The sequence below is a fragment of the Crotalus tigris genome, unplaced genomic scaffold (genome assembly GCF_016545835.1).
Source record: "Crotalus tigris isolate CLP2741 ecotype Arizona unplaced genomic scaffold, ASM1654583v1 scf7180000017792.2578787, whole genome shotgun sequence".
Taxonomy (NCBI): domain Eukaryota; kingdom Metazoa; phylum Chordata; class Lepidosauria; order Squamata; family Viperidae; genus Crotalus; species Crotalus tigris.
Window position 1 is genome coordinate 739,250 of NW_024096639.1, and position 19,630 is coordinate 758,879.

The window sequence follows — 19,630 nt, forward strand, 5'->3', positions numbered from 1 at the left end:
CATGATCCTTACATCAACAGTACAATTGTAGTGGTGACTAAGTAGTAAATTGGGGATATAGAATTACAAAGTAAATTCAGTCAAACTATCAGGTTCTATTGGTCTGTTAGAAATCATTCAAGATGCTACCCTGCAAATTATCTAAAGCCACATGCTACTCTAAATACAGGTAGTCTTTGACTTACAATCACAATTAGAACTGAATTTCTATTGCCATGGAAGGCAGTTGTTAAATGAATCACACCCAATCTTATGACTTTTTATCATGGTCATTTAAGTGAATCGCTAAGATAGTTAAGTGACTCATGAAGTCATTAAGTGAATCCAGCCTCCCCCATTGACTTTGCTTATCAGAAGCTGTCGGTATAAGGGAAGCTTTTAGTTACCCAAATGTAATTAATTATGAGAAAAATGATACTTGATAAAGTTATTTTGAATATTGATAATTGAAAAAAATTATTCAATATTAAAATTGGAAAAAAGAGGAAAAAAAGGATATGGATTGAATAAGGGAACTCTGATTGCAAATACATTTGAAATATATTTTGGCTAGAGAAGATATTATAAACTGATATTATTGACACTATGTATAACATTAGAAACGTGATGAAGATGTTTATATTTAATTGTATAGATATTAATAGCAGTAAAAATTATACTTGCATAGTGGGGAAAATGATTATTATTGGAAGAAGAGAGGATCGGGGAAATATTGGATGATGTAGTATTGGATATTTTGAATGATAAAGGAACCTAGACACCGAATTGTTTATTAAGTACTTATGATTGTAAAACTTGAAATTAATAAAATATTTACAAAAAAAGCTGCCTGAGAAAATCCTAAATAGTGATTATCTGACCCTAGGATACTGTCATAAATACATGAGAATTGCCAAGCACCTGAATTTTGATCACATGGCCATTGGAACGGTCATAAGCCACGTTTTCAGTGCTGTTGTAACTTTGGTTGATCACTAAATTAATGGTTACAAACTGAGGATTACCTGCGTCATTGGGCCTTCTTCAGCCTACTTGAATGCAGGGGTCCCCAACCCCCGGTCCATGGACCAGCACTGGGCTGTAGCATGCCAGAAACCGGTCCACGCAAACAAGCAAAGCCCCATTAGCGGGAGGCAGGCAGTCCATGAATCCATGCCCTCTCCGGTCTGCAGAAAAACCTCTCCCCATAGACCAGTTCCTGGTGCTCAAAAGGTTGGGGACCTCTGTCTTAGACAACACATTAAGCAATTGTTCAGCCATAGAGAAGTTTTGCCTAGGGAGGTGAATCATTAGAGCATATGTTCAATGCATATTTCATTGTATTTTTATAGGTTAGGGTTTTTTTTAGTTGTAAAACTAAAGTGACGTATAAAAGTTGGATGGCTTATAAATGAAATGAATATACAATATGTTAAATAAGGTTACTGCAATCTGTAATAGTGGAAATTCCTGGCAACTCTGACACATTTTATAAGTATTAATTTTTAATTGCCAGGAGCCCAAAATGTCATATATGATTGCAAAATAATGTTCTTTTAGCATCTAGGATCCATTGTAATAAGACTAACATACTGTATGTGTTTATTCGAGTATTAAAAACACGTGTTTTTATGGTTATATTTTATGGATGTTCAATATGCATGAGTTCTTGGCTTATGGTAATAAAGAAAAATTAAAACCACTTTTCAGTTAAGTAAATAATTTGTTTTAAATTCTTTGTAATTATGTGATAATAGTATCTGAAGTGAAATGAAAGCAGTTTGGCACCACCTTGTGGTGTAAGTAATTTTAAAAGATCAGACAAGATGATAAACACTGGACTGACTTATTCTAAATGCTTCTTGTAATTTCAAAATTTTAACATAACATCACATGGAAATTAAATTCATTTTAAAATTATCAGATAAACTTTTGGAATGTTAGATATAGCACTAAGATATAGTGCTAGAACTATATCGCTGTTCCTATTTTAAAACAATGTTTACTTTTCCTTTTTAAAATATTTTTAAAATTCCCTACAGAACAGAACAGAATAGAATAACAAAGTTCGAAGGGGCCTTGGAGGTCTTTTAGTCCAACCCTCTGCTTAGGCAGAAAACCCTATACCATTTGAGACAAATGGTCCAGTCTCTTCTTAAAAACTTCCAGCATTGGAGCATTCACAGCTTCTGGAGGCAAGTTACTCCACTGAGTAATTGTTCTAACTGTCAGGAAATTTCTTCTTCGTTCTAGGTTGCTTCTCTCTTTGGTTAGTTTCCATCCATTGCTTCTTGTCCTGCCTTCGGGCACTTTGGAGAATAGCTTGACTCCCTCTTATTTGTGGAAATCCCTGAGATATTGGAACACTGCTATCATGTCACCCCTAGTCCTTTTTTTCATTAAATGAGACACACCCAATTCCAGCAACCGTTCTTTATATGTTTTAGCCTCTAGTCCCCTAATCATTTTGTTGCTTTTCTTTAATTAATAGATTAAAAAATACGTTCACCAAAGTTTTTATAGTCAGTAACCTCAAATAAGTGATACTTCATTACATAAAATGTTCAAAACCTAAAAAATGTTATTAAAGTTATTTATAGTATCAATAAAGTTATGTCTATATTAGATTAATGAGATAATGAAAATTACTGTATTTCTGTGTGTGTGTGTGTGTGTGTGTGTGTGTGAGAGAGAGAGAGAAGGATGGCTCAGCAGTTAAAAATGCTGAGCTTGTCAGCTGGAAAGCTGACAGCACAGATTTGAGACCTCAGTGCCATGCGACAGTGTGAGCTCCTGTTCTGTGCCCCAGCTCCTGCCAAGCTAGCAGTTCAACAGCATGCAAATGTGAGTAGATAAATAGTAAATAAACTAAAAAGATGGAAGGAATTTATTGAAGAACTTTTTGAGGACACTAGGGATGATATAGATATGGGAAGTATAACAATTGGACCAAATATCACTATGGAAGAGGTTGAACATGCAATAAAAATAGCAAAAACAAGAAAAGCCACAGGACCTGATGATATCCCAGTAGAAATTTTAAAATTGTTGGAAGACAATGGGAAGAATTTTTTACTGCAGCTCTTCAATCAGATATATGAAACAGGAAAGATAACAAATGATTGGCTAAAATCAACCTTTGTGACAATCCCCCCAAAAATAAATGCAAAGAAGTGTATCAAATACAGAACTATAAGCTTAATGAGTCATGCTCTGAAAATATTCCTGAGAATAATTCACACAAGAATATACAACAAAATTGAAGAGCGTCTAGGTAACACACAATTTGATTTCAGAAACAAACTTGGTACGAGATGCGCTGTTCAGCATTCAGGTTCTTGTACAGCATTGTAGAGATGTCAATCACAGTGTTTACATGTGCTTCATTGATTTCAAAAAAGCTTTTGATAAAATAAGACACAGCAAACTATTAGAAATCCTGAAACAAGGGGGACTAGATGACAAAGACATCCAAATAATAAAGAATCTGTATTGGCATCAGGTAGCAAATGTGAGACTAGACCAAAAATACTCAGTTGATGCAGAAATAAGAAGAGGGGTCAGACAGGGATGTATTCTGTCTCCACTGTTGTTCAATATCTACTCTGAGTCAATCTTCAATGAGGCACTGGAGAACATCGATGGCATCAAAGTAAACGGTGTTTGGATCAACAACTTAAGATATGCTGACGATACAGTTCTGCTTGCCAGTAAGCATGAAGACCTTCAGCTCCTCATCAACAGTCACAGAAATATCTAGGGTGGGATTTAATGTATGGTTGGCATGCATATTTAATTTTTAATAAGAAAGTGGACCGGGCTTTCAAATCACATATTTTGAGGAGTGCCTTACTTCGAGTTTGGAAAAAGTATTATTATAGGTTAAACTATAAAATACATATCGGGGGGATTCCTAGACATGCAATTGAGGGGATTTCTAAGGGGATGAATTTTGATAAAATTTCGTATAAAGAATTATTAACTTGGTCAGGTTCGGATTGGCATTTAAAATCTTTAGATGTATTAAGGCAAGAAAATATTCTACAGTCATGGTTTCAATATTTACAAATAGTGGACAGGTGGACTGTAGATAAAAAAGAAGGAATAACACTAGAAGATGGAAATCTGGTTATTCAGATTAAAGATCAGAGTCAGGCCCATATAAAAAGAATTTACAATGCTTTAATAGAATTAGACTCTGAAACAGAATTGGTTAAAGACTGTATGATTAAATGGGCTCAGAATATCCAGGATCCGATCCCATTGGACTTATGGGAGACAATTTGGATTAGAAATGTTAGATTTACACAAGCTCAAAATTTGAGGGAAAATTTTTATAAAATGTTTTACAGATGGCATTTAGATCCTAAAAAATTATCTTGTATGTGTCCAAATTTACAACCCAAATGTTGGAGATGTGGTAATACGGATGCGACATATTTTCATGTTTGGTGGAATTTTAAAAAGGTAAAGGCTTTTTGGATTATGATTTGGTGGAACATTCAAAAGATTTTTAAAAGGAAGATAAAGTTCACCCCTCAATTATTCTCATTGGATATCTTTGTGGATTTAAATGACAAAGAAACTACTTTAATGTTGAATTTATTAACTGCAGCAAGGTTATTAGTAGGCTCGTATTGGAAGAAGGACTCGTTGCCTACTTTAGAAGAATGGATATTTAAAGTTTCTAACTTTGCAGAAATGGCAAAAATTTCTGCTTATTTGAAGGATCATACACAAAGATATATTATTGTATGGAGAAGATGGATAGATTATATTCAGAAAAAATATGGGACTATAAATTTTCATTTATTTTATGAGTAAATTTTATAGTAACTGTTGTAGAGATTTGTTTATATGACTTAATTTAAGGGGAGTTAAAGGTTAAGTATGATTTTTTTTCTCTCTTTTATTTTCTTTTTTTCTTTTTTCTTTTTCATTATTGTTAACTTTCTTAATAATAACCATGTATTCTGCTCTGGGAAGCGAGGTGGGGAGGGTTGAGGGTGGGTGGGTGGGTGGGTAATGATAATATAGACATGGTAAACGCTTGGGCATTTCCCCTATGCTGCGTTCATGTGTGTGAGAGGGATGAGAGGGGAGGAAGGCGTAGGGAGAAGTAGGATGGTTAGAGGAGAAGGGGAGGGGAAGAGAGTAGGAGGGGAGGAGAGAAAGAGGAGGGAAGTGGGGAAGGATTAGAGAGGGTGGACGCAGCCTGGGGGGAATGGGCAGGCAGTACCAATGGTTAGGAATTTAATTGTATTTTGTATGAATAAATGGAACATAAAAACTTTTTTAATAAAAAAAAAACAGTCACAGAAATATCTGAAAAATACGGCTTGAAGCATAACACCTCAAAAACCAAGATCATGGTCGTCAGTAAACAACCCGTTAATTTACCACCAATAAATTCAGAAGGAATACCACTAGAAAAAGTTGAAAGGATCACGCACCTCAGTTTCAATCTACATAAAAGCTGGGACATGGCCGTTTAAGTAAAGACAAGGATAGAAAAAGCCCGAACAGCATTCTTCAAAATGAAAAAGATATTCTGCAGTCACGACATAAGCCTAAGACTGAAAATCAGGCTTGTCAAATGCTATATTTTTTTCTATCCTGCTCTATGGAGTAGAGAGTTGGTCTCTGACAGAAGGCCACCTGAAGAGACTAGAAGCATTTGAAATGTGGATTTACAGGTGGCTGTTACGTATAAGCTGGGTTGACAAGATCAGAAATGAGGAGGTGATAAGCCGCCTGGGAAAGCCAAAGGAAATCATCAAAACAATTAAAAAACAAAAATTAGAAATTTCGGACATGTGATGCGACACCCAGAAAAATATGGCATACTCCATTTAATCCTCCAGGGAAAGATTGAAGGCAAACGAGGTCCAGGCAGAAGAAGAACATTGTGGCTTCAAAATCTAAGGGATTGGTTTGGACAAAACTCAGCAGTACTTTTTTGTGCGGCTGCTGATAAAAACAGGATCACCAACATGATCGCCAACGTCCGATAACAGATATGGCACAAGAAGAAGAGGAAGAAATAGGAACCACTTTGGTGGAAAGGTAACCATATTCCATGTACCTCGGCGTATAGTCATGCTGGCCACATCACCACGGAAATGTTTTCAGACAACGCTTACTCCCTTGGCTAAAAAACAGAGATGAATATTGCCCTCTAGAGTCAGACAAGTTTGGACAAGGGAAGTCTTTTATTTTTACAAATAATTCAAGGGTGTAAACATATCAAACATGTTCCTCCTACTATTTTCCTCACAATAATACCCTGTGAAGTGGCTGGGCTGAAAAAGAGTGACTGACCCAAAGACACCCAGCTAGCTTTCATAGCTACGATAGGATTGGAACTTACAGTCTCCTTGTTTCTAGCCTGGTGCCTTAACCACTGGATCAAATATATATAAATATATAAAACTTTCCAAGAAAGATACATAGAAATTGTTTGTGTTTTCTTGTTATAAAATCAAGACCAGTCTGCATATCAGCAACCCACATATATTTTATTTACATAAAAAATAGTAGTAACTGTGAGAGGGACCTCAGAGTCCTAGTGGACAATCACCTAAATATGAGCTAGCAGTGTGCTGCAGCTACTAAAAAGGCCAACACAGTGCTAGGCTGCATTAACAGAGGGACAGAATCAAGATCACGTTAAGTGTTAATACCACTTTACAATGCCTTGGTAAGGCCACACTTGGAATATTGCATCCAGTTTTGCTCACCGCGATGTAAAAAAGATGTTGAGACTCTAGAAAGAGTACAGAGAAGAGCAACAAAGATGATTAGGGGACTGGAGGCTAAAGCATATAAGGAACAGCTACTGGAATTGGGTATGTCTAGTTTAATGAAGAGAAGGACGAGGGGGGACATGATAGCAGTATTCCAATATCTCAGGGGCTGCCACAAAGAAGAGGGAGTCAAGCTATTTTCCAAGGCGCCTGAAGGCAGAACAAGAAGCAACGGGTGGAAATTAAGCAAGGAGAGAAGCAACCTAGAACTAAGGAGAAACTTCCTGACAGTTAGAACAATTAACCAGTGGAACAACCTGTCTCCAGAAGCAGTAAATGCTCCAACACTGGAGGTTTTTAAGAAGAGACTGGACAGCCATTTGTCCGAAATGGTATAGGATTTCCTGCCTGAGCAGGAGGTTGGACTAGATGACCTCCAAGGTCCCTTCCAACTTTACTACTACTACTACTACTACTACTACTACTATTATTATTATTATTATTATTATTATTATTATTTAGTGTTTTATTGTTGTAAGCAATAATTAAATCTACTTAAATTTATAACGTGCTATTCACAATGCCAACATAGTTGTCTAAGAGGCTGTCAGTTGAGGAGACCAAGAAATCAATGCCATGTACAACAGTACTACTTTTATTATAACAGATATAATAGCAGAATCTTACAAGTTTGAATGAGTTTACCTTCTCCATACATTTATCCTTGTGTGAACTAGGGATGACCTTGTTTGAGATGTTTTCTCAACTTACTTTTGTGGTCCTCGCTCAGGCCCTTCTTATGAGTATTGCTTTGCTAGATATTTTTACTTCTGTCTTGTAAAATCACTCTCTCTGCCTTCTATAAAAACAGTATAGGTAGTCCTTGACCTGCGACCATTCATTTACGGCAGCACTGAATGAATAGTTACAACCAGTCTTCAGAATTCCAGGTGTCTCAGGACCCCTATGGTCATGTGGTCCCAATCTGAGTGCTTGGCAACCAGCTTGCATTTACAACCAGTTGCAAAACCCTGCAATCGGATAATCATCATTTGCAACCTTTCCTGCTGGCTTCCCTAGAAAGTCAGTGGAGAAGCCAGCAGGGAAGGACATAAGTTGCTGGTATAAGACTCGCCAAGTCCTTCTGCAGTCATGCCTCCTTGCACTCTTGTGCAGCCTCTAATACACACAAACCAGGCCTTGCCCCACTTTAAGTTGTTTTGCCTTGTTAATTTTTTTTAAAAAAGAAAGGCAGTATTCCAAGGGTCTCCAACCCCCAGTCCGTGAACTGGTGCCAGGCTGCAGCATGCCAGAACCAAGCCGCACAAACAAGCAAAGCCCCATCCATGGGATGCAGGCACCACACAAAACCACGCACTTTCTGGTCTGTGGAAAAACCTTTCTCCAGGGAACTGGTCCCTGGTGCCCAAAAGATTGAGGACCTCTGCAGTATTCCACCCCCCCCCCTTTGAAAGATAAAGGCTAATAGAAGTATTCTTTTGAACCGTTTATAATATATGCATATTAATGAAGAATTAATATTTTAACCTCATTCCCTGCACACCTTATTCCCTTCCTCCCCGATCTTTTTACCATCTTATAATTTTATTGCTATATATATTTGTATTGTTTTATTCCTTTTAACTTTTGTGAGCTGCCCAGATTTGCCTTGTGGCGAGATGACTGCCAAACAAACTATCCAATTCTACAATGTAGGCACATCAACATTATTTGAAGAAACACTTATTTGAGGTCACATACTGCATTAATTCAAAACAAAATACTGTATACCTTAGGGCTAATTCTATATACAAACCAAGGTGAATTGTGATATATAAATAATCCTAATAGTTTTGTGTGCTATTTATGTGTGTTAATTACAAAAGGCTATGTAAACACATTTATAGGGTTGACCTTTTGACTTTTACTGTCAAGCCTTTTTTACTCTTAGAGTATTTCTCAGAAAAATATATGTTTTTCAGGCAGAGGTGTTCATCTACCTAGCTCTGTATTTCATTTTCATACAGAGTATTTTTTTTCTGAGTAGGAAGTATCCTTTTGTCATAAGATTCCATGAAGACTCTTAATTAGAACACATTAATCTTTACATTTTTTTCATACCCTTAAATAGTGGTTTTGGTTAATCTCTTTTAGAAAGCCTTCCCATCCTTTGCTTGAAGCTTTTATTAGCCATATGTCTAAAGGATCAGAAGCCCAAATGGATGGATCTTTGAGCAGCCTACCTCGTTACCCAAGCCACACACTGTGTGAAATGGGAGAGCTTACACAGACAGGTAACTACGTATAACTGGTTTATTTTCATTTCTAATTAAAATCAGTATACTGATGATGCTTTGATTTTTTTTTCTTAATTAGAGTTTCTCAAAAGACTTCATAAATATTTTGAATGCCTTTTCAAGGGGCATAATGACTCTATCCACAGCATAATATAGTTTCTGTAAGAAATTATTATTTTTTCCTCCCTTGTCTGAATAACTCTTTAAAACTAGCATGATTCCCATTTGTAAGACATTTTATATGTGGCTCATCATTTGAAAAAGTTCCTGTTGTAGTTACAAATTAAAAAAGGCAAACCTGACATTTGGTTTGTAATCTAAAAATACAACACTAAAGGAAAAAGGGACTTAAGAGGAAAGAAAACAGTATCAATTTTACATGATTTAAAAATATTAGACTTTGGTGAGAGTCCCTTAATTTTGAATGCAATTATAGTCTTCTTAGCAAAGTACTTTAAAATAATAATCTGTTTCTATTGCACTATAGTTTACAAATAGTCAGTATTAGCTCTTTCCTTTCTCCTAGGTGCACTTGGTATAAATATAAATAAATAATAAACAGGAAGCACTAGTATGGCCTCCTTTGTAATATGCTGTTTTGGCCTGATTTATTATCAGAAAAAAATGGATTGATCTTAAAACCTGGGTTTCCATCAGTAATTTATATCATATTTTTATAAATGTATTCATATTATTACTTTGATTAATATATTGTGGGTTTGGTGAGCCTTTTAGTTTCTCTAGATTATATTTTTTAACCTGAATTGCCTTTAGAGCTGAGAACTGAAGTAATTTGTGAAGAAATAAGATAATTGAATTTTATTTTCATAGTTTGTCAAATTAAATTAGTCTTTCAATTTTTCCTAAAATATTATTTATGTCTAAGTGCTGATTATATGGTTATGCAAGCAGCAGGTCCATTTTGTTATTCTTCAGAATAATAAATTATGGGTTTGGTGCTTGTTAATTAGTGTTGCACTAATTTCAAAGGAGTTTTTACCTCTGAAGGTGGCTCATGCAAAGCATCCTATGTTGAAATGATACATTACTTGCATTCTATTAAAGTCTACATAAATGTTAATTGCACCCTTTGTTATAAAGGAGGCAGAAATAAATGTAGAAATGTAAAAAAAATTAAAGGAAGATTAACAAGAGCAGATAGTAGGACAAATTAAAAAGAGAGAAAGGAAAAGAAAACAATGTTGCTATATAAAACAGAAGAAAAAAGAAACAGTGCTGGATATTTTGATAATCATTCTATGTAGGAATTTTGTTGATAAATCTGCAAACAGAAACATATCAGGATAGTCTATGCCCTAGGATTTTACAAAAACTACATGGGCTTAAGGGGTGGGTAGGTTCATTCATATGCAGCCGAGAGGGCCCATAGCAATTTTTGTAAAGTATAAAGGAAAAGGCAAAAATGATGGCCACAATCATGAAGGCATTCTCTGGCAAATGTGACATTCTCCATCAAAAAACCCACCATGACCATTTTGATCCATGCCTGCCATTCTGCCAAGCAAAGTCAGACAGTTTCAGAAGAACTTCCTTTTGAGCAGCAGTGCCTAATCAGTCTTTTTGTTATGGAAAGGCTTCCTTTAGCTCAAAGTTTGTTATGGTGTTAATTTTCTATTTCCAGAGCTTTGGGAATTTCTCAGTTTTCTGTGAAAATTTTCAAAAACATGGGTCTACGTTATGTTTTTATACATTATTTAGAAGTTGTGATAGGTCATGGTCATTTGATGGGAAACAACTTCTGTCTAATAATTTTCATGGGTTTTGGGGGAGAAATGGGGGGATATTGACAGGAAAATAATATATTTATTTATCCTAAAAGAAAGAAAGAAATTATGACATTGCTGATTAAATAAATCTTATTTTGCCACACAGCCATATTTATTTATTAGATTTTTATTTACTTTTTAAGTATCCAAGCGTGGCAAACATATCTAATACTCCTTCCTCCTCCTGTTTTCTCTACAACAGCCCCATGTGCTAGGTGGGGCTGAGAAAGAGTGACTGTCAATGTTTCTTTTGTAAAAAAAAAAAAAAAGGTGCCAGAACTCACACACGTCATACAACCCACCTTGCCTACCCTACAAGGTTCCATCCCAAAAAGGTGCCGGAACTCCATTCTGGGCATTCTATGACAAAAAAAAAAAGCCCTGGTGACTGTCAACAAAATCACTCAGCTGGCTTTTATGCCTAAGATGGGACTAGACAGTTTCTTGATTTTCTGGTTTCTAGCACCTTAAATACTATGCCACACTGGTTGTGTGATTTAAAATCTCCTCATAAATTTGTGCTGGGTACCACCTTTTATAAAAGAAGTATCTGCACTGCTTTGCCTTATCTAACACCTCTAATAATTTAAAGAGACTTCTGGTTTTCATTTTATATCTCTTTAGGACATTATTATATAAATTATTAACTTTATATTATGCTGCTTTACATAAGAGGGAACAAATGTAAATAAATGTACATGGCTAGCCTCTCCTAGATTTTACTTGGAAGAAAGCTTATCTTGTTTCTTTCTTTTTAAAGGAATTGTACAACACCTACAAAACGGACAACTGTTGCGTGATACATATATAAAGAAGCATAACTTACTGCCAACTGATTGGACAAATAAACATTTGTATTTGGAGACCACCGGAAAGAGTCGAACTCTACAAAGTGGACTAGCATTACTCTATTCTTTTCTACCAGACTTTGATTGGAAGAAAATTAATTTTAGGAACCAATGGAGCACAATTTTTTGTTCTGGACACTGTGAATGCCAGAGAAAAAACCATTACTTGGAAGAAGAGCAACGTCGCCAGTATAGCCTCCGTGTGAAAAAAATAGATTTGGAAAAGGCATATGCAGATATGGCCAGAATAGTTGGCATTCCCACCCGACAGTTAAGAGCTTCTAATCCCATTGATTCTATGTTGTGCCACTTCTGCCATAATGCCAGCTTTCCCTGTACTAAGAATGGTTGCATAGACATTGAGCACTTTAAAGTAATCAAGAAACATCAACTTGAAGATGAAAAGGAGAGGCAGAAAAAGAAATATTATTATTTGTATGCGCTACTAGCCACACATCCAATCCTTAACCAAACAATCAATCGGATGCTAAGGATTGCAGAAGGCAAGAAAGAAGAATTATTTGTTCTTTACTCTGCTCATGATGTTACCTTGTCACCTGTTCTTAGTGCCTTAGGCATCACTGGGGCCAAGTTTCCAAGGTTTGCTGCTAGACTAGTCTTTGAGTTATGGAAAGATGAAAAGAAATATAACAAAAACTTTATTCGTATCCTTTACAATGGGGTTGATGTTACATTCCAAACTTCCTTCTGCCAGGATTTTAACAAGCATTTTGGAAAGATGATGTGTCCTTTAGAGAAATTTGTCCATTTTGTTAAACAGGACATGTTTTTACCTTTTAATACCACTAGTTACTATGATGCATGTCGTAGAAGACCATTCTAAACAGAGGAGGAATAAAGTATTTCATTTTGCATTGTTAAAAGTCTGTCTTTGAGGACATTTGATATTGTCGAAGTCTTGTGTGCTGAAGTGCAAGTGAATATAGCTTGAAATTATTTTACTTTTGACAAGATTCATTCTAGATTAATTTAAAATGCCATATCCCACCACTAACCCAGCAATATAAAAGCTGTTTTCTTTATGGTCAACATGATTAGCTGCATAATTGATGTAAAACATATATTGCTTGAGTAACTGAATGCATATATTCTGATTACTTAACATTCTAGTGAAAAGGTTGAAACATGAAAGCAAATACTAACATCTCAGTCAATGTCATAGCAGAAAGCATTTCTTCATTACACAAATCCATTCTTATAATCAGTTATTTTTAAAGAGTAAAAAAAAGCAGCTATTAGAAAAAAGAAAAAGATGTTTGATTCAAATGTTTTTTGCACATCAGGTTCTGGATACACTTTATCTCAAGCTATGTGTTTCATTTATACTATAGATTGAGTAAAAATTGTTCAAAATAGGGCAGTATTATTTTAAAGCTACTCATTGGAACATGTGGACAATCTCCATGCCTGTAATCAGTGACTTGTTGAGGAGCACCAGCATTTTAAAAAGTATCTTGTACATGACCAGTGTGGATCAACCTATACAGAAGCTACATAAGACTCCATTTACAATATTGCAGCAGTATTCTAGAATCCCAAGCATATGGAAGCAATTTTTGTTAAAAGTCATCATGCCATATGCAAAACAACCCATAGATTATATTGAAAGAAAAACTCTGTTTTTGCACTTTTAGCACTTTATGTGTACTTTGAATACTAATTACAAATTGTGCCAGATGCTAGAAAAGGATTCAAAAGAAAATATAGAAGAGATAGACATGAAGAAAAAAGGTTTTACATCTTTATTCCACTTGATTAGCATCTATCTGTTGAAATAATTTGTGCTGTAAAAAAACAACAACCAGTGTGTTTACTGTTTGGCTGCATATGACCAAAAGACAATTTAAAATAATGCTTAATTTTGTAGTCCCGTTAGTACTTTTATAGACTAGGGAATACATTTTATAAAGTGAAACTTCTTTTTTACATTATAGTGACATTAACTGTTTTCTATTTTCTTTCTAAAGAGATAACAAAAGTTGTGTTTCAAACAATAATCTTTTAATCTTGGTACTTAGATTCATGGGGGGAAAATCTTATGAATAATCTAACTTGATAAATTCATAATGCAAAAATGAACAGTTTCATTTCAAAATGCTTTCATCATACAGTACAATATTTTTTAAAACTCTGGTAATGCTATATTTTGTAATTTAAGTAGCTTGTATATATCCAGAAACCATAATTTAGTGTATGTTTTAAGATAAAATGGTGCTAGGAATTAAAAATAGCTGTGATTTCTATTCAGTCTTTACTGGCATTTCAGCATCATTTTGACAATACTACAATTAGATGTTTCTATAAATAAAATTTTGAAGAATTTTTAGCAGTAGTCGTTCTTTAATGCTAATCTTTCTTTATGTACTGTGTTTTTTTAAGTAAAAATGCTGATTCTTTTGCAGGAATATTACAGGTTCATTCTATCCCTGTGGATATGCAACCTAATCCATTTGTACTAAACTTAATATGCATTTTAAGAAAAATGTGGTTATTATCAGATTTGTGGCAGTTAGGTAACTAACAGCATTCAGAAAATAACCCATCAAACTATAATTCATTTATTATAACATTAAACATAGCTAGAAAGTTAGTTTGATCTAATGGTTAAAGGTTTTGGAGTAGAAGCTGGAAGGTAGATTTGCAGTTCTACCTTAGCCATCTCTGTGACTGGACTAGTTATGTTCTGTCAGCATTGAGAAGAAGGCAATGTCAAACCACTTCTCAAACTGTTGCCATGAAAACTGCAAAGACTTGTTTAGGCAGTTGCCAGGAGTCAAGAGTGACTCAAAGATAGAAAAATAGGAAAAAACCCACATTTCATAGAATTTATAATTTACATTTCATAAAATTTATATCATTCATGCCATATAAACCTTTTCAAGCAAATTACATAAAATTGAAAATTCCTCCTTTCCAAGCCCTGTTTCACTAGTGGCAAACATGTCTGCATGTTTCCTGCTTTAAATTCTCATAATGCATAAAATGCTGCAAATTAACAGTTCTGACAGTTAAAAAGTTGAAGCTATTCATAATTCATCTAAAGGAGTAACAGACAGAAATTTCACTTGGCTTTTTCAAAAGTAGTTGTGAGGAATGTACATGTCCTTTAGAAATTATAGAGAAATTATTCTCTATTCCCACAAAATTCCTCAAATTGAGGGGGAGGATCTGTATTTCCTTTATAAACTTCTATTTTTTTTATTGAAAGTTTTTTAAATTTTACAAGACAAATCCCCTCCCCAAACCCACCCTCCCATACCCTCCCCCAACTCCCCAAACCTCCCTAACCCTCCCCTAGCCCTCCCAGAGTTGATTACAGGCTTGTCCAAAATGCTTCAAAAAAAAAAAAAAAAAAAGAAAAGAAAAAAAAACTTAAAACACATATAAATCCTAAACAAATCTAAATACCTTAAATTAAATAAATTATCTTCTCTAAAAAAAATAGTAATTGGAATCATTAAACAAATTATAATATACTCTAAACATCTTCTAATCATACTTATAATATTATCCATCATTCTATATAAACTCCTTCCAGAACACAATTTTAAACACTACTTTCTTTGAACATCTATACCTACAATATAAAATCTAATATAAATCATAAACAAATCTGAATACATTTAGTTAAACAAGTTATACTCCCTCCGAAACACAAATTTAAACATTACTTAAAACTTAAAACATTAGAATAAACAAGTTATACTCCCTCCAAAACACAAATTTAAACATTACTTAAAACTTAAAACATTAAAATCCCCTTATACACATTTAATCAAATTCCATCTTAAAAATAGTAATAATAATAATTAAAAAAAACCCAAACACTAAACACATTATTCCATCTTAAAAGTAGTAATAATAATAATTAAAAAAAACCCAAACACTAAACACATTGTAGTATACTCCAAACCTTTTGATATCATACTGATATTATTATCATTCTTTATAAACTCCCTCCAAAACACAAATTTATCAATAACAAATTTCATCCATAATAAACACATTAAACATTTAAATCTTCCTTATCAGTCTCAATTGTCCATTTTCATTCTCCATCCTTATCATACTGATATTATTATCAGTCTCAATTGTCCATCTTCATTCTCCATCCTTATCAATCTCTAATTTTCATTCTCTGTCCTTATCTTTATCAAGCTCGAGAGAAATGCTTTGAAATCTGCCTTTAAAAATTGCTCCAAAATTCCTGAGTCTCCCAACGACTCCGAAGCCAATACATGTGAGGATTCCTTAAACTCCTTGTTCTGTTGGTCTTTACAATTATATGTTACATGAGTTGTCCTCTGCCCCTTCCTCTCAGCTTGTTGAGACCCCTCAAGCTGAGATTTCCCATTTTCCACTTCTTCAGACAACAAATCCACCCTTGAAGATTGCTCCAAAGGCTTTATAAGTCTTGCTTCTCCCGCGGATTCAGAAACCACTAGATGTGAGGCTTCCTTAGCCTTCTTCTGTTGCTGCTTTTATTTACAGTTATATGCTACACAAGTTGTCTTCTGCTCCTCAATCTGAACTTGTTGAGACCTCTCAAGCAAAGGTTCCCCAATTTTAGGCTCTTCAAACTGTAATTCTACATTCTTTTCTTCGAAAGCTTTAAACTTAATAAATGGCGATGAACATACTCCCAGGACCGTAGTATAAAAATCTTTTGCTTGAGAAACAATATTAAGTCTGTAACATATCCCCGGGTAATTCACCACCATTCCAATCGGAACATCCCATCTGAACGAGATTCGTCTCTTTTTAAGTTCATCTGCTAAAAAAGCAAACTCCTTTCTTCTTCTTAAGATTTTAGATGGGATCTCCTTTAAGATTATGACATCTTGTAAAGCAATTTGAAATCTCTTCTTATAAAAAGCTTGTATAATTTCATTGCGTAGAGATCTTTTCCCAAAGTAAATTACCACATCTCTTGGCAAGTTCTTTTGCACTGCCACCATGGAATTAACTCTAAATAATTTTTCAATTTCACTAAGTATTTCCTCTTTTTCTTTATTCAAAATCACAGCAAAGTCCTTTGCAACCATCTCTTTCAGATCTCTTTGCAAGGACTCTCCCAAGCCTCTAATTCTTAAGGCATATTCCATTTGTCCGTATTGAAGCATAAGAATCTCATTGTCCATTTCTTTTTCCATACTTTCAATTTTTCCCTCCATTAATTCCACTTTTTCATCTACCTCTTCCACACGGGAATTCAACTTTTCAAGAACAGAAGCAACTCCTTTTAAAGCCAAAACTATATCTTGCCTCAAAATCTTATTATTTTCCTCTAAAATCTTTTTCATTTCTGCCCTAATTTGAATTGTAACATTTCCCATCATATCTTGCAAATCCTTCACAATTGTTGGCTGGACCACAGAAGAGGGTGGAACTATTGATTTAGGAACTGTAGAAGTCCCTGGACGCTTTGGAGACATCTTAAAAAAAACTTTCTTGACAATTACAAAAATTCCTTCAAAAAAAAAAATCATAACTCCCTCAAAAGAAGATCATTGTAATAGAAAAAAAAGGGAGTTAAAAAAAAGAAAGAAGAAAAAAGGAATTAAAATATCCATTCCAATCATTAAAAAGAAAAAGAAAGAAGGGGGAGAAAAAAACACCAAAAAGCCTGCCTTTTAAAAGCACAAAAGACAAAGCGAAAAAGTCAAACAAAAACAATAATGCTTAAACACCAAGGAGCCTGACTGTTAAAAATACAAAAAACAAAACTAAAAAGTTAAACAACAAAAATAATAATGCTTCTAAAATCCATCCAATCATTAAAAAGAAAAGAAAAGAGAAAGTAAAAGAAACCGATCGGCATTCTAGCTTCCCAATTTTAAAAACAAAACAAAACGCCGGAACGTCTGCCGATCGCCATTTTACTTTCCCTTTCAGCAAAAAGTAAAAAGTAAAAGGAGAGAATATAAACGTGAAAATAAGTCTTTAAACTTAAAATACATATAAAGTCAAAGAAAGCAAAAAGTAAATCCTCTAATCAACTCTGTCCGCTTCTGAAAAAAACTCACCAGTTCCCTTTAAATGCGGAGGTGGTTGCAATGGCTTGTTTTGTCCCTAGGGACAAAAGCAGCTGGGAAGCGGAGACAGTCTGAACTCCGTGGGAGCACTCTGTCACCCCCCCAAAAAAAGAATTGGGGGTACATAAGAGGCTCTACCACTATTCAGACAACCCTCTTCCCCCCCCCCTTTGCCCGGGAGGGGGATTTTGAACTGCTGAACAGCTGATGTCCGCTGTTCATAGCGATTCATTACATTTACCCAGGAGGACGGCTACAAAGTAGCCGCCATCGCCCGCGCAGATCCACCGGAAGTCCTTTATGAACTTCTATTTTGAACTTCTATGCAGGACTTCCAGAGCACTAAGATTCCTGAGAAGATATTTGAAAGTACGTTGACTCAAATGCAGACAGATGTCATGAAGTTGAATTGAACTAGAATAACTTTCAAAATATAAGCCAACCCAAATGACAGTGGGGTACCATTAAAGAGAAAACATTAGCTATTGAAGCAATTCAAAGGTGGTGAATAATTCTATGTGACCCAGTAATGTATAAAAATACCTGGAGAATGAAACAGTGACATGATTAGTTATGATATAATCAATTAGCCAAAAATCTATAGCCTGGATTAGAGTAAATTATATACTTTATCTGATTTCAATTTTGAATGATATATAAATCGGAGATTCATAACTTATCTTGTTATATTATCCTAATTCTTACCTTATCTTACCTTAACTCTTGTTGCACTAGGCCACAGGTCGGCAACCTGCGGCTCTGGAGCCGCATGTGGCTCTTTGAGCCTTCCCCTATGGCTCCCAGCCGCCTCTGCCATTTGCAGAGAGAGACAGAGAAAGGCAATTGCGCTTCCCTGCTTCTTTCTCTCTCTCTCTCTCTCTCTCTCTCTCTCTCTCTCTCTCTGTGTGTGTTTGTGTGTGTGTGTGTAAAAGAGAGTGGACTCACAGTGTTCTCTGAGGAGCTGAAAAGCTTATTGGACGGAGCTCCTCCCTTTGCTGCGTCTCTGCAGGAAACAGGAAGGGCAGGAGAGAGCTAGCTAGCCCAGCTATGCTGACTCAGGAATTCTGGGAGTTGAAGTCCATGAGTCATAAAAGAGCCGAGGTTGCCTACCCCTGATCTTGTTGGAAAACAGCTTGAAGCCAGCTTGCCAGGTGAGCAGCAGATAGGAGAGAGGGGAGGAGAGAAAGACAGAGAGAGAGGAAAGAGAGAGAGAAAGAAAGAGTGGGGGAAGAGGACTGGAAGACCAAGGGCAGATAGGGAGAGAGACAGAGAGAGACCCTTTTGACATCTAAAATGAAGATAACACTGCATATATCCTTTTTTACCTGTGTGTGTATGTATGTGTGTGTGTGTATGTGTGTGTATACACACACACACACATACATACACACAAACACAGACACACACACACACCCCTATAATAAAGGTAAAAAAAGGATATATGCAGTGTTATCTTCATTTTAGATATCAAAAGGGTTTTGTGGATCCCGGTGTTTTGTTTTCGGTGGGAAACAGGTCCAAGTGGCTCTTTGAGTGTTTTGGGTTGCCTACCTCTGCACTAGGCATACCCCACCCATGTCTAGTGCAACAAGATCCCCTAGTCAAATGACACTCTTATGTTTATATCTGCATTATGATAAACTGCAATGCCACAAAACAAACCAATATTCCACCGCAAAAGCCTCATTGACAAGCCTATTCCTGATTGAATAAGAGAAGGGAATCCTAAAGGGAGAACTTTGCTGTCTAACAAAACTTTATAACAGGAAATAAAGCCTATTCGGAATTAAGTTAGTCTAGCCCAAGGATTCCCAACCGGGAGTGTGAGATGATATTCCAGGGATACAAAAACTTGGGTTTTTAAAATTATAGTGCATATGCATAATTCGCTGCCATTATTTCAAACTTTTATAAGGG

At 35.3% G+C, this 19,630-nt stretch overlaps 1 protein-coding gene across 2 annotated transcripts in view; it reads left to right on the plus strand.

The window, feature by feature from the left end:
* PXYLP1 (2-phosphoxylose phosphatase 1) overlaps positions 1 to 14,001 on the plus strand; it is a 61,192-nt gene extending 47,191 nt beyond the window's left edge. For both annotated transcript variants that reach the window (XM_039342468.1, XM_039342467.1), the window contains 2 exons: positions 8,880 to 9,019; positions 11,570 to 14,001. In XM_039342468.1, the coding sequence (XP_039198402.1) occupies positions 8,880 to 9,019; positions 11,570 to 12,501 (1,072 nt within the window). In that variant the 3' untranslated portion in view covers positions 12,502 to 14,001. The remainder of the gene's footprint in view (positions 1 to 8,879; positions 9,020 to 11,569) is intronic.
* Positions 14,002 to 19,630: the final 5,629 nt, after the last annotated feature.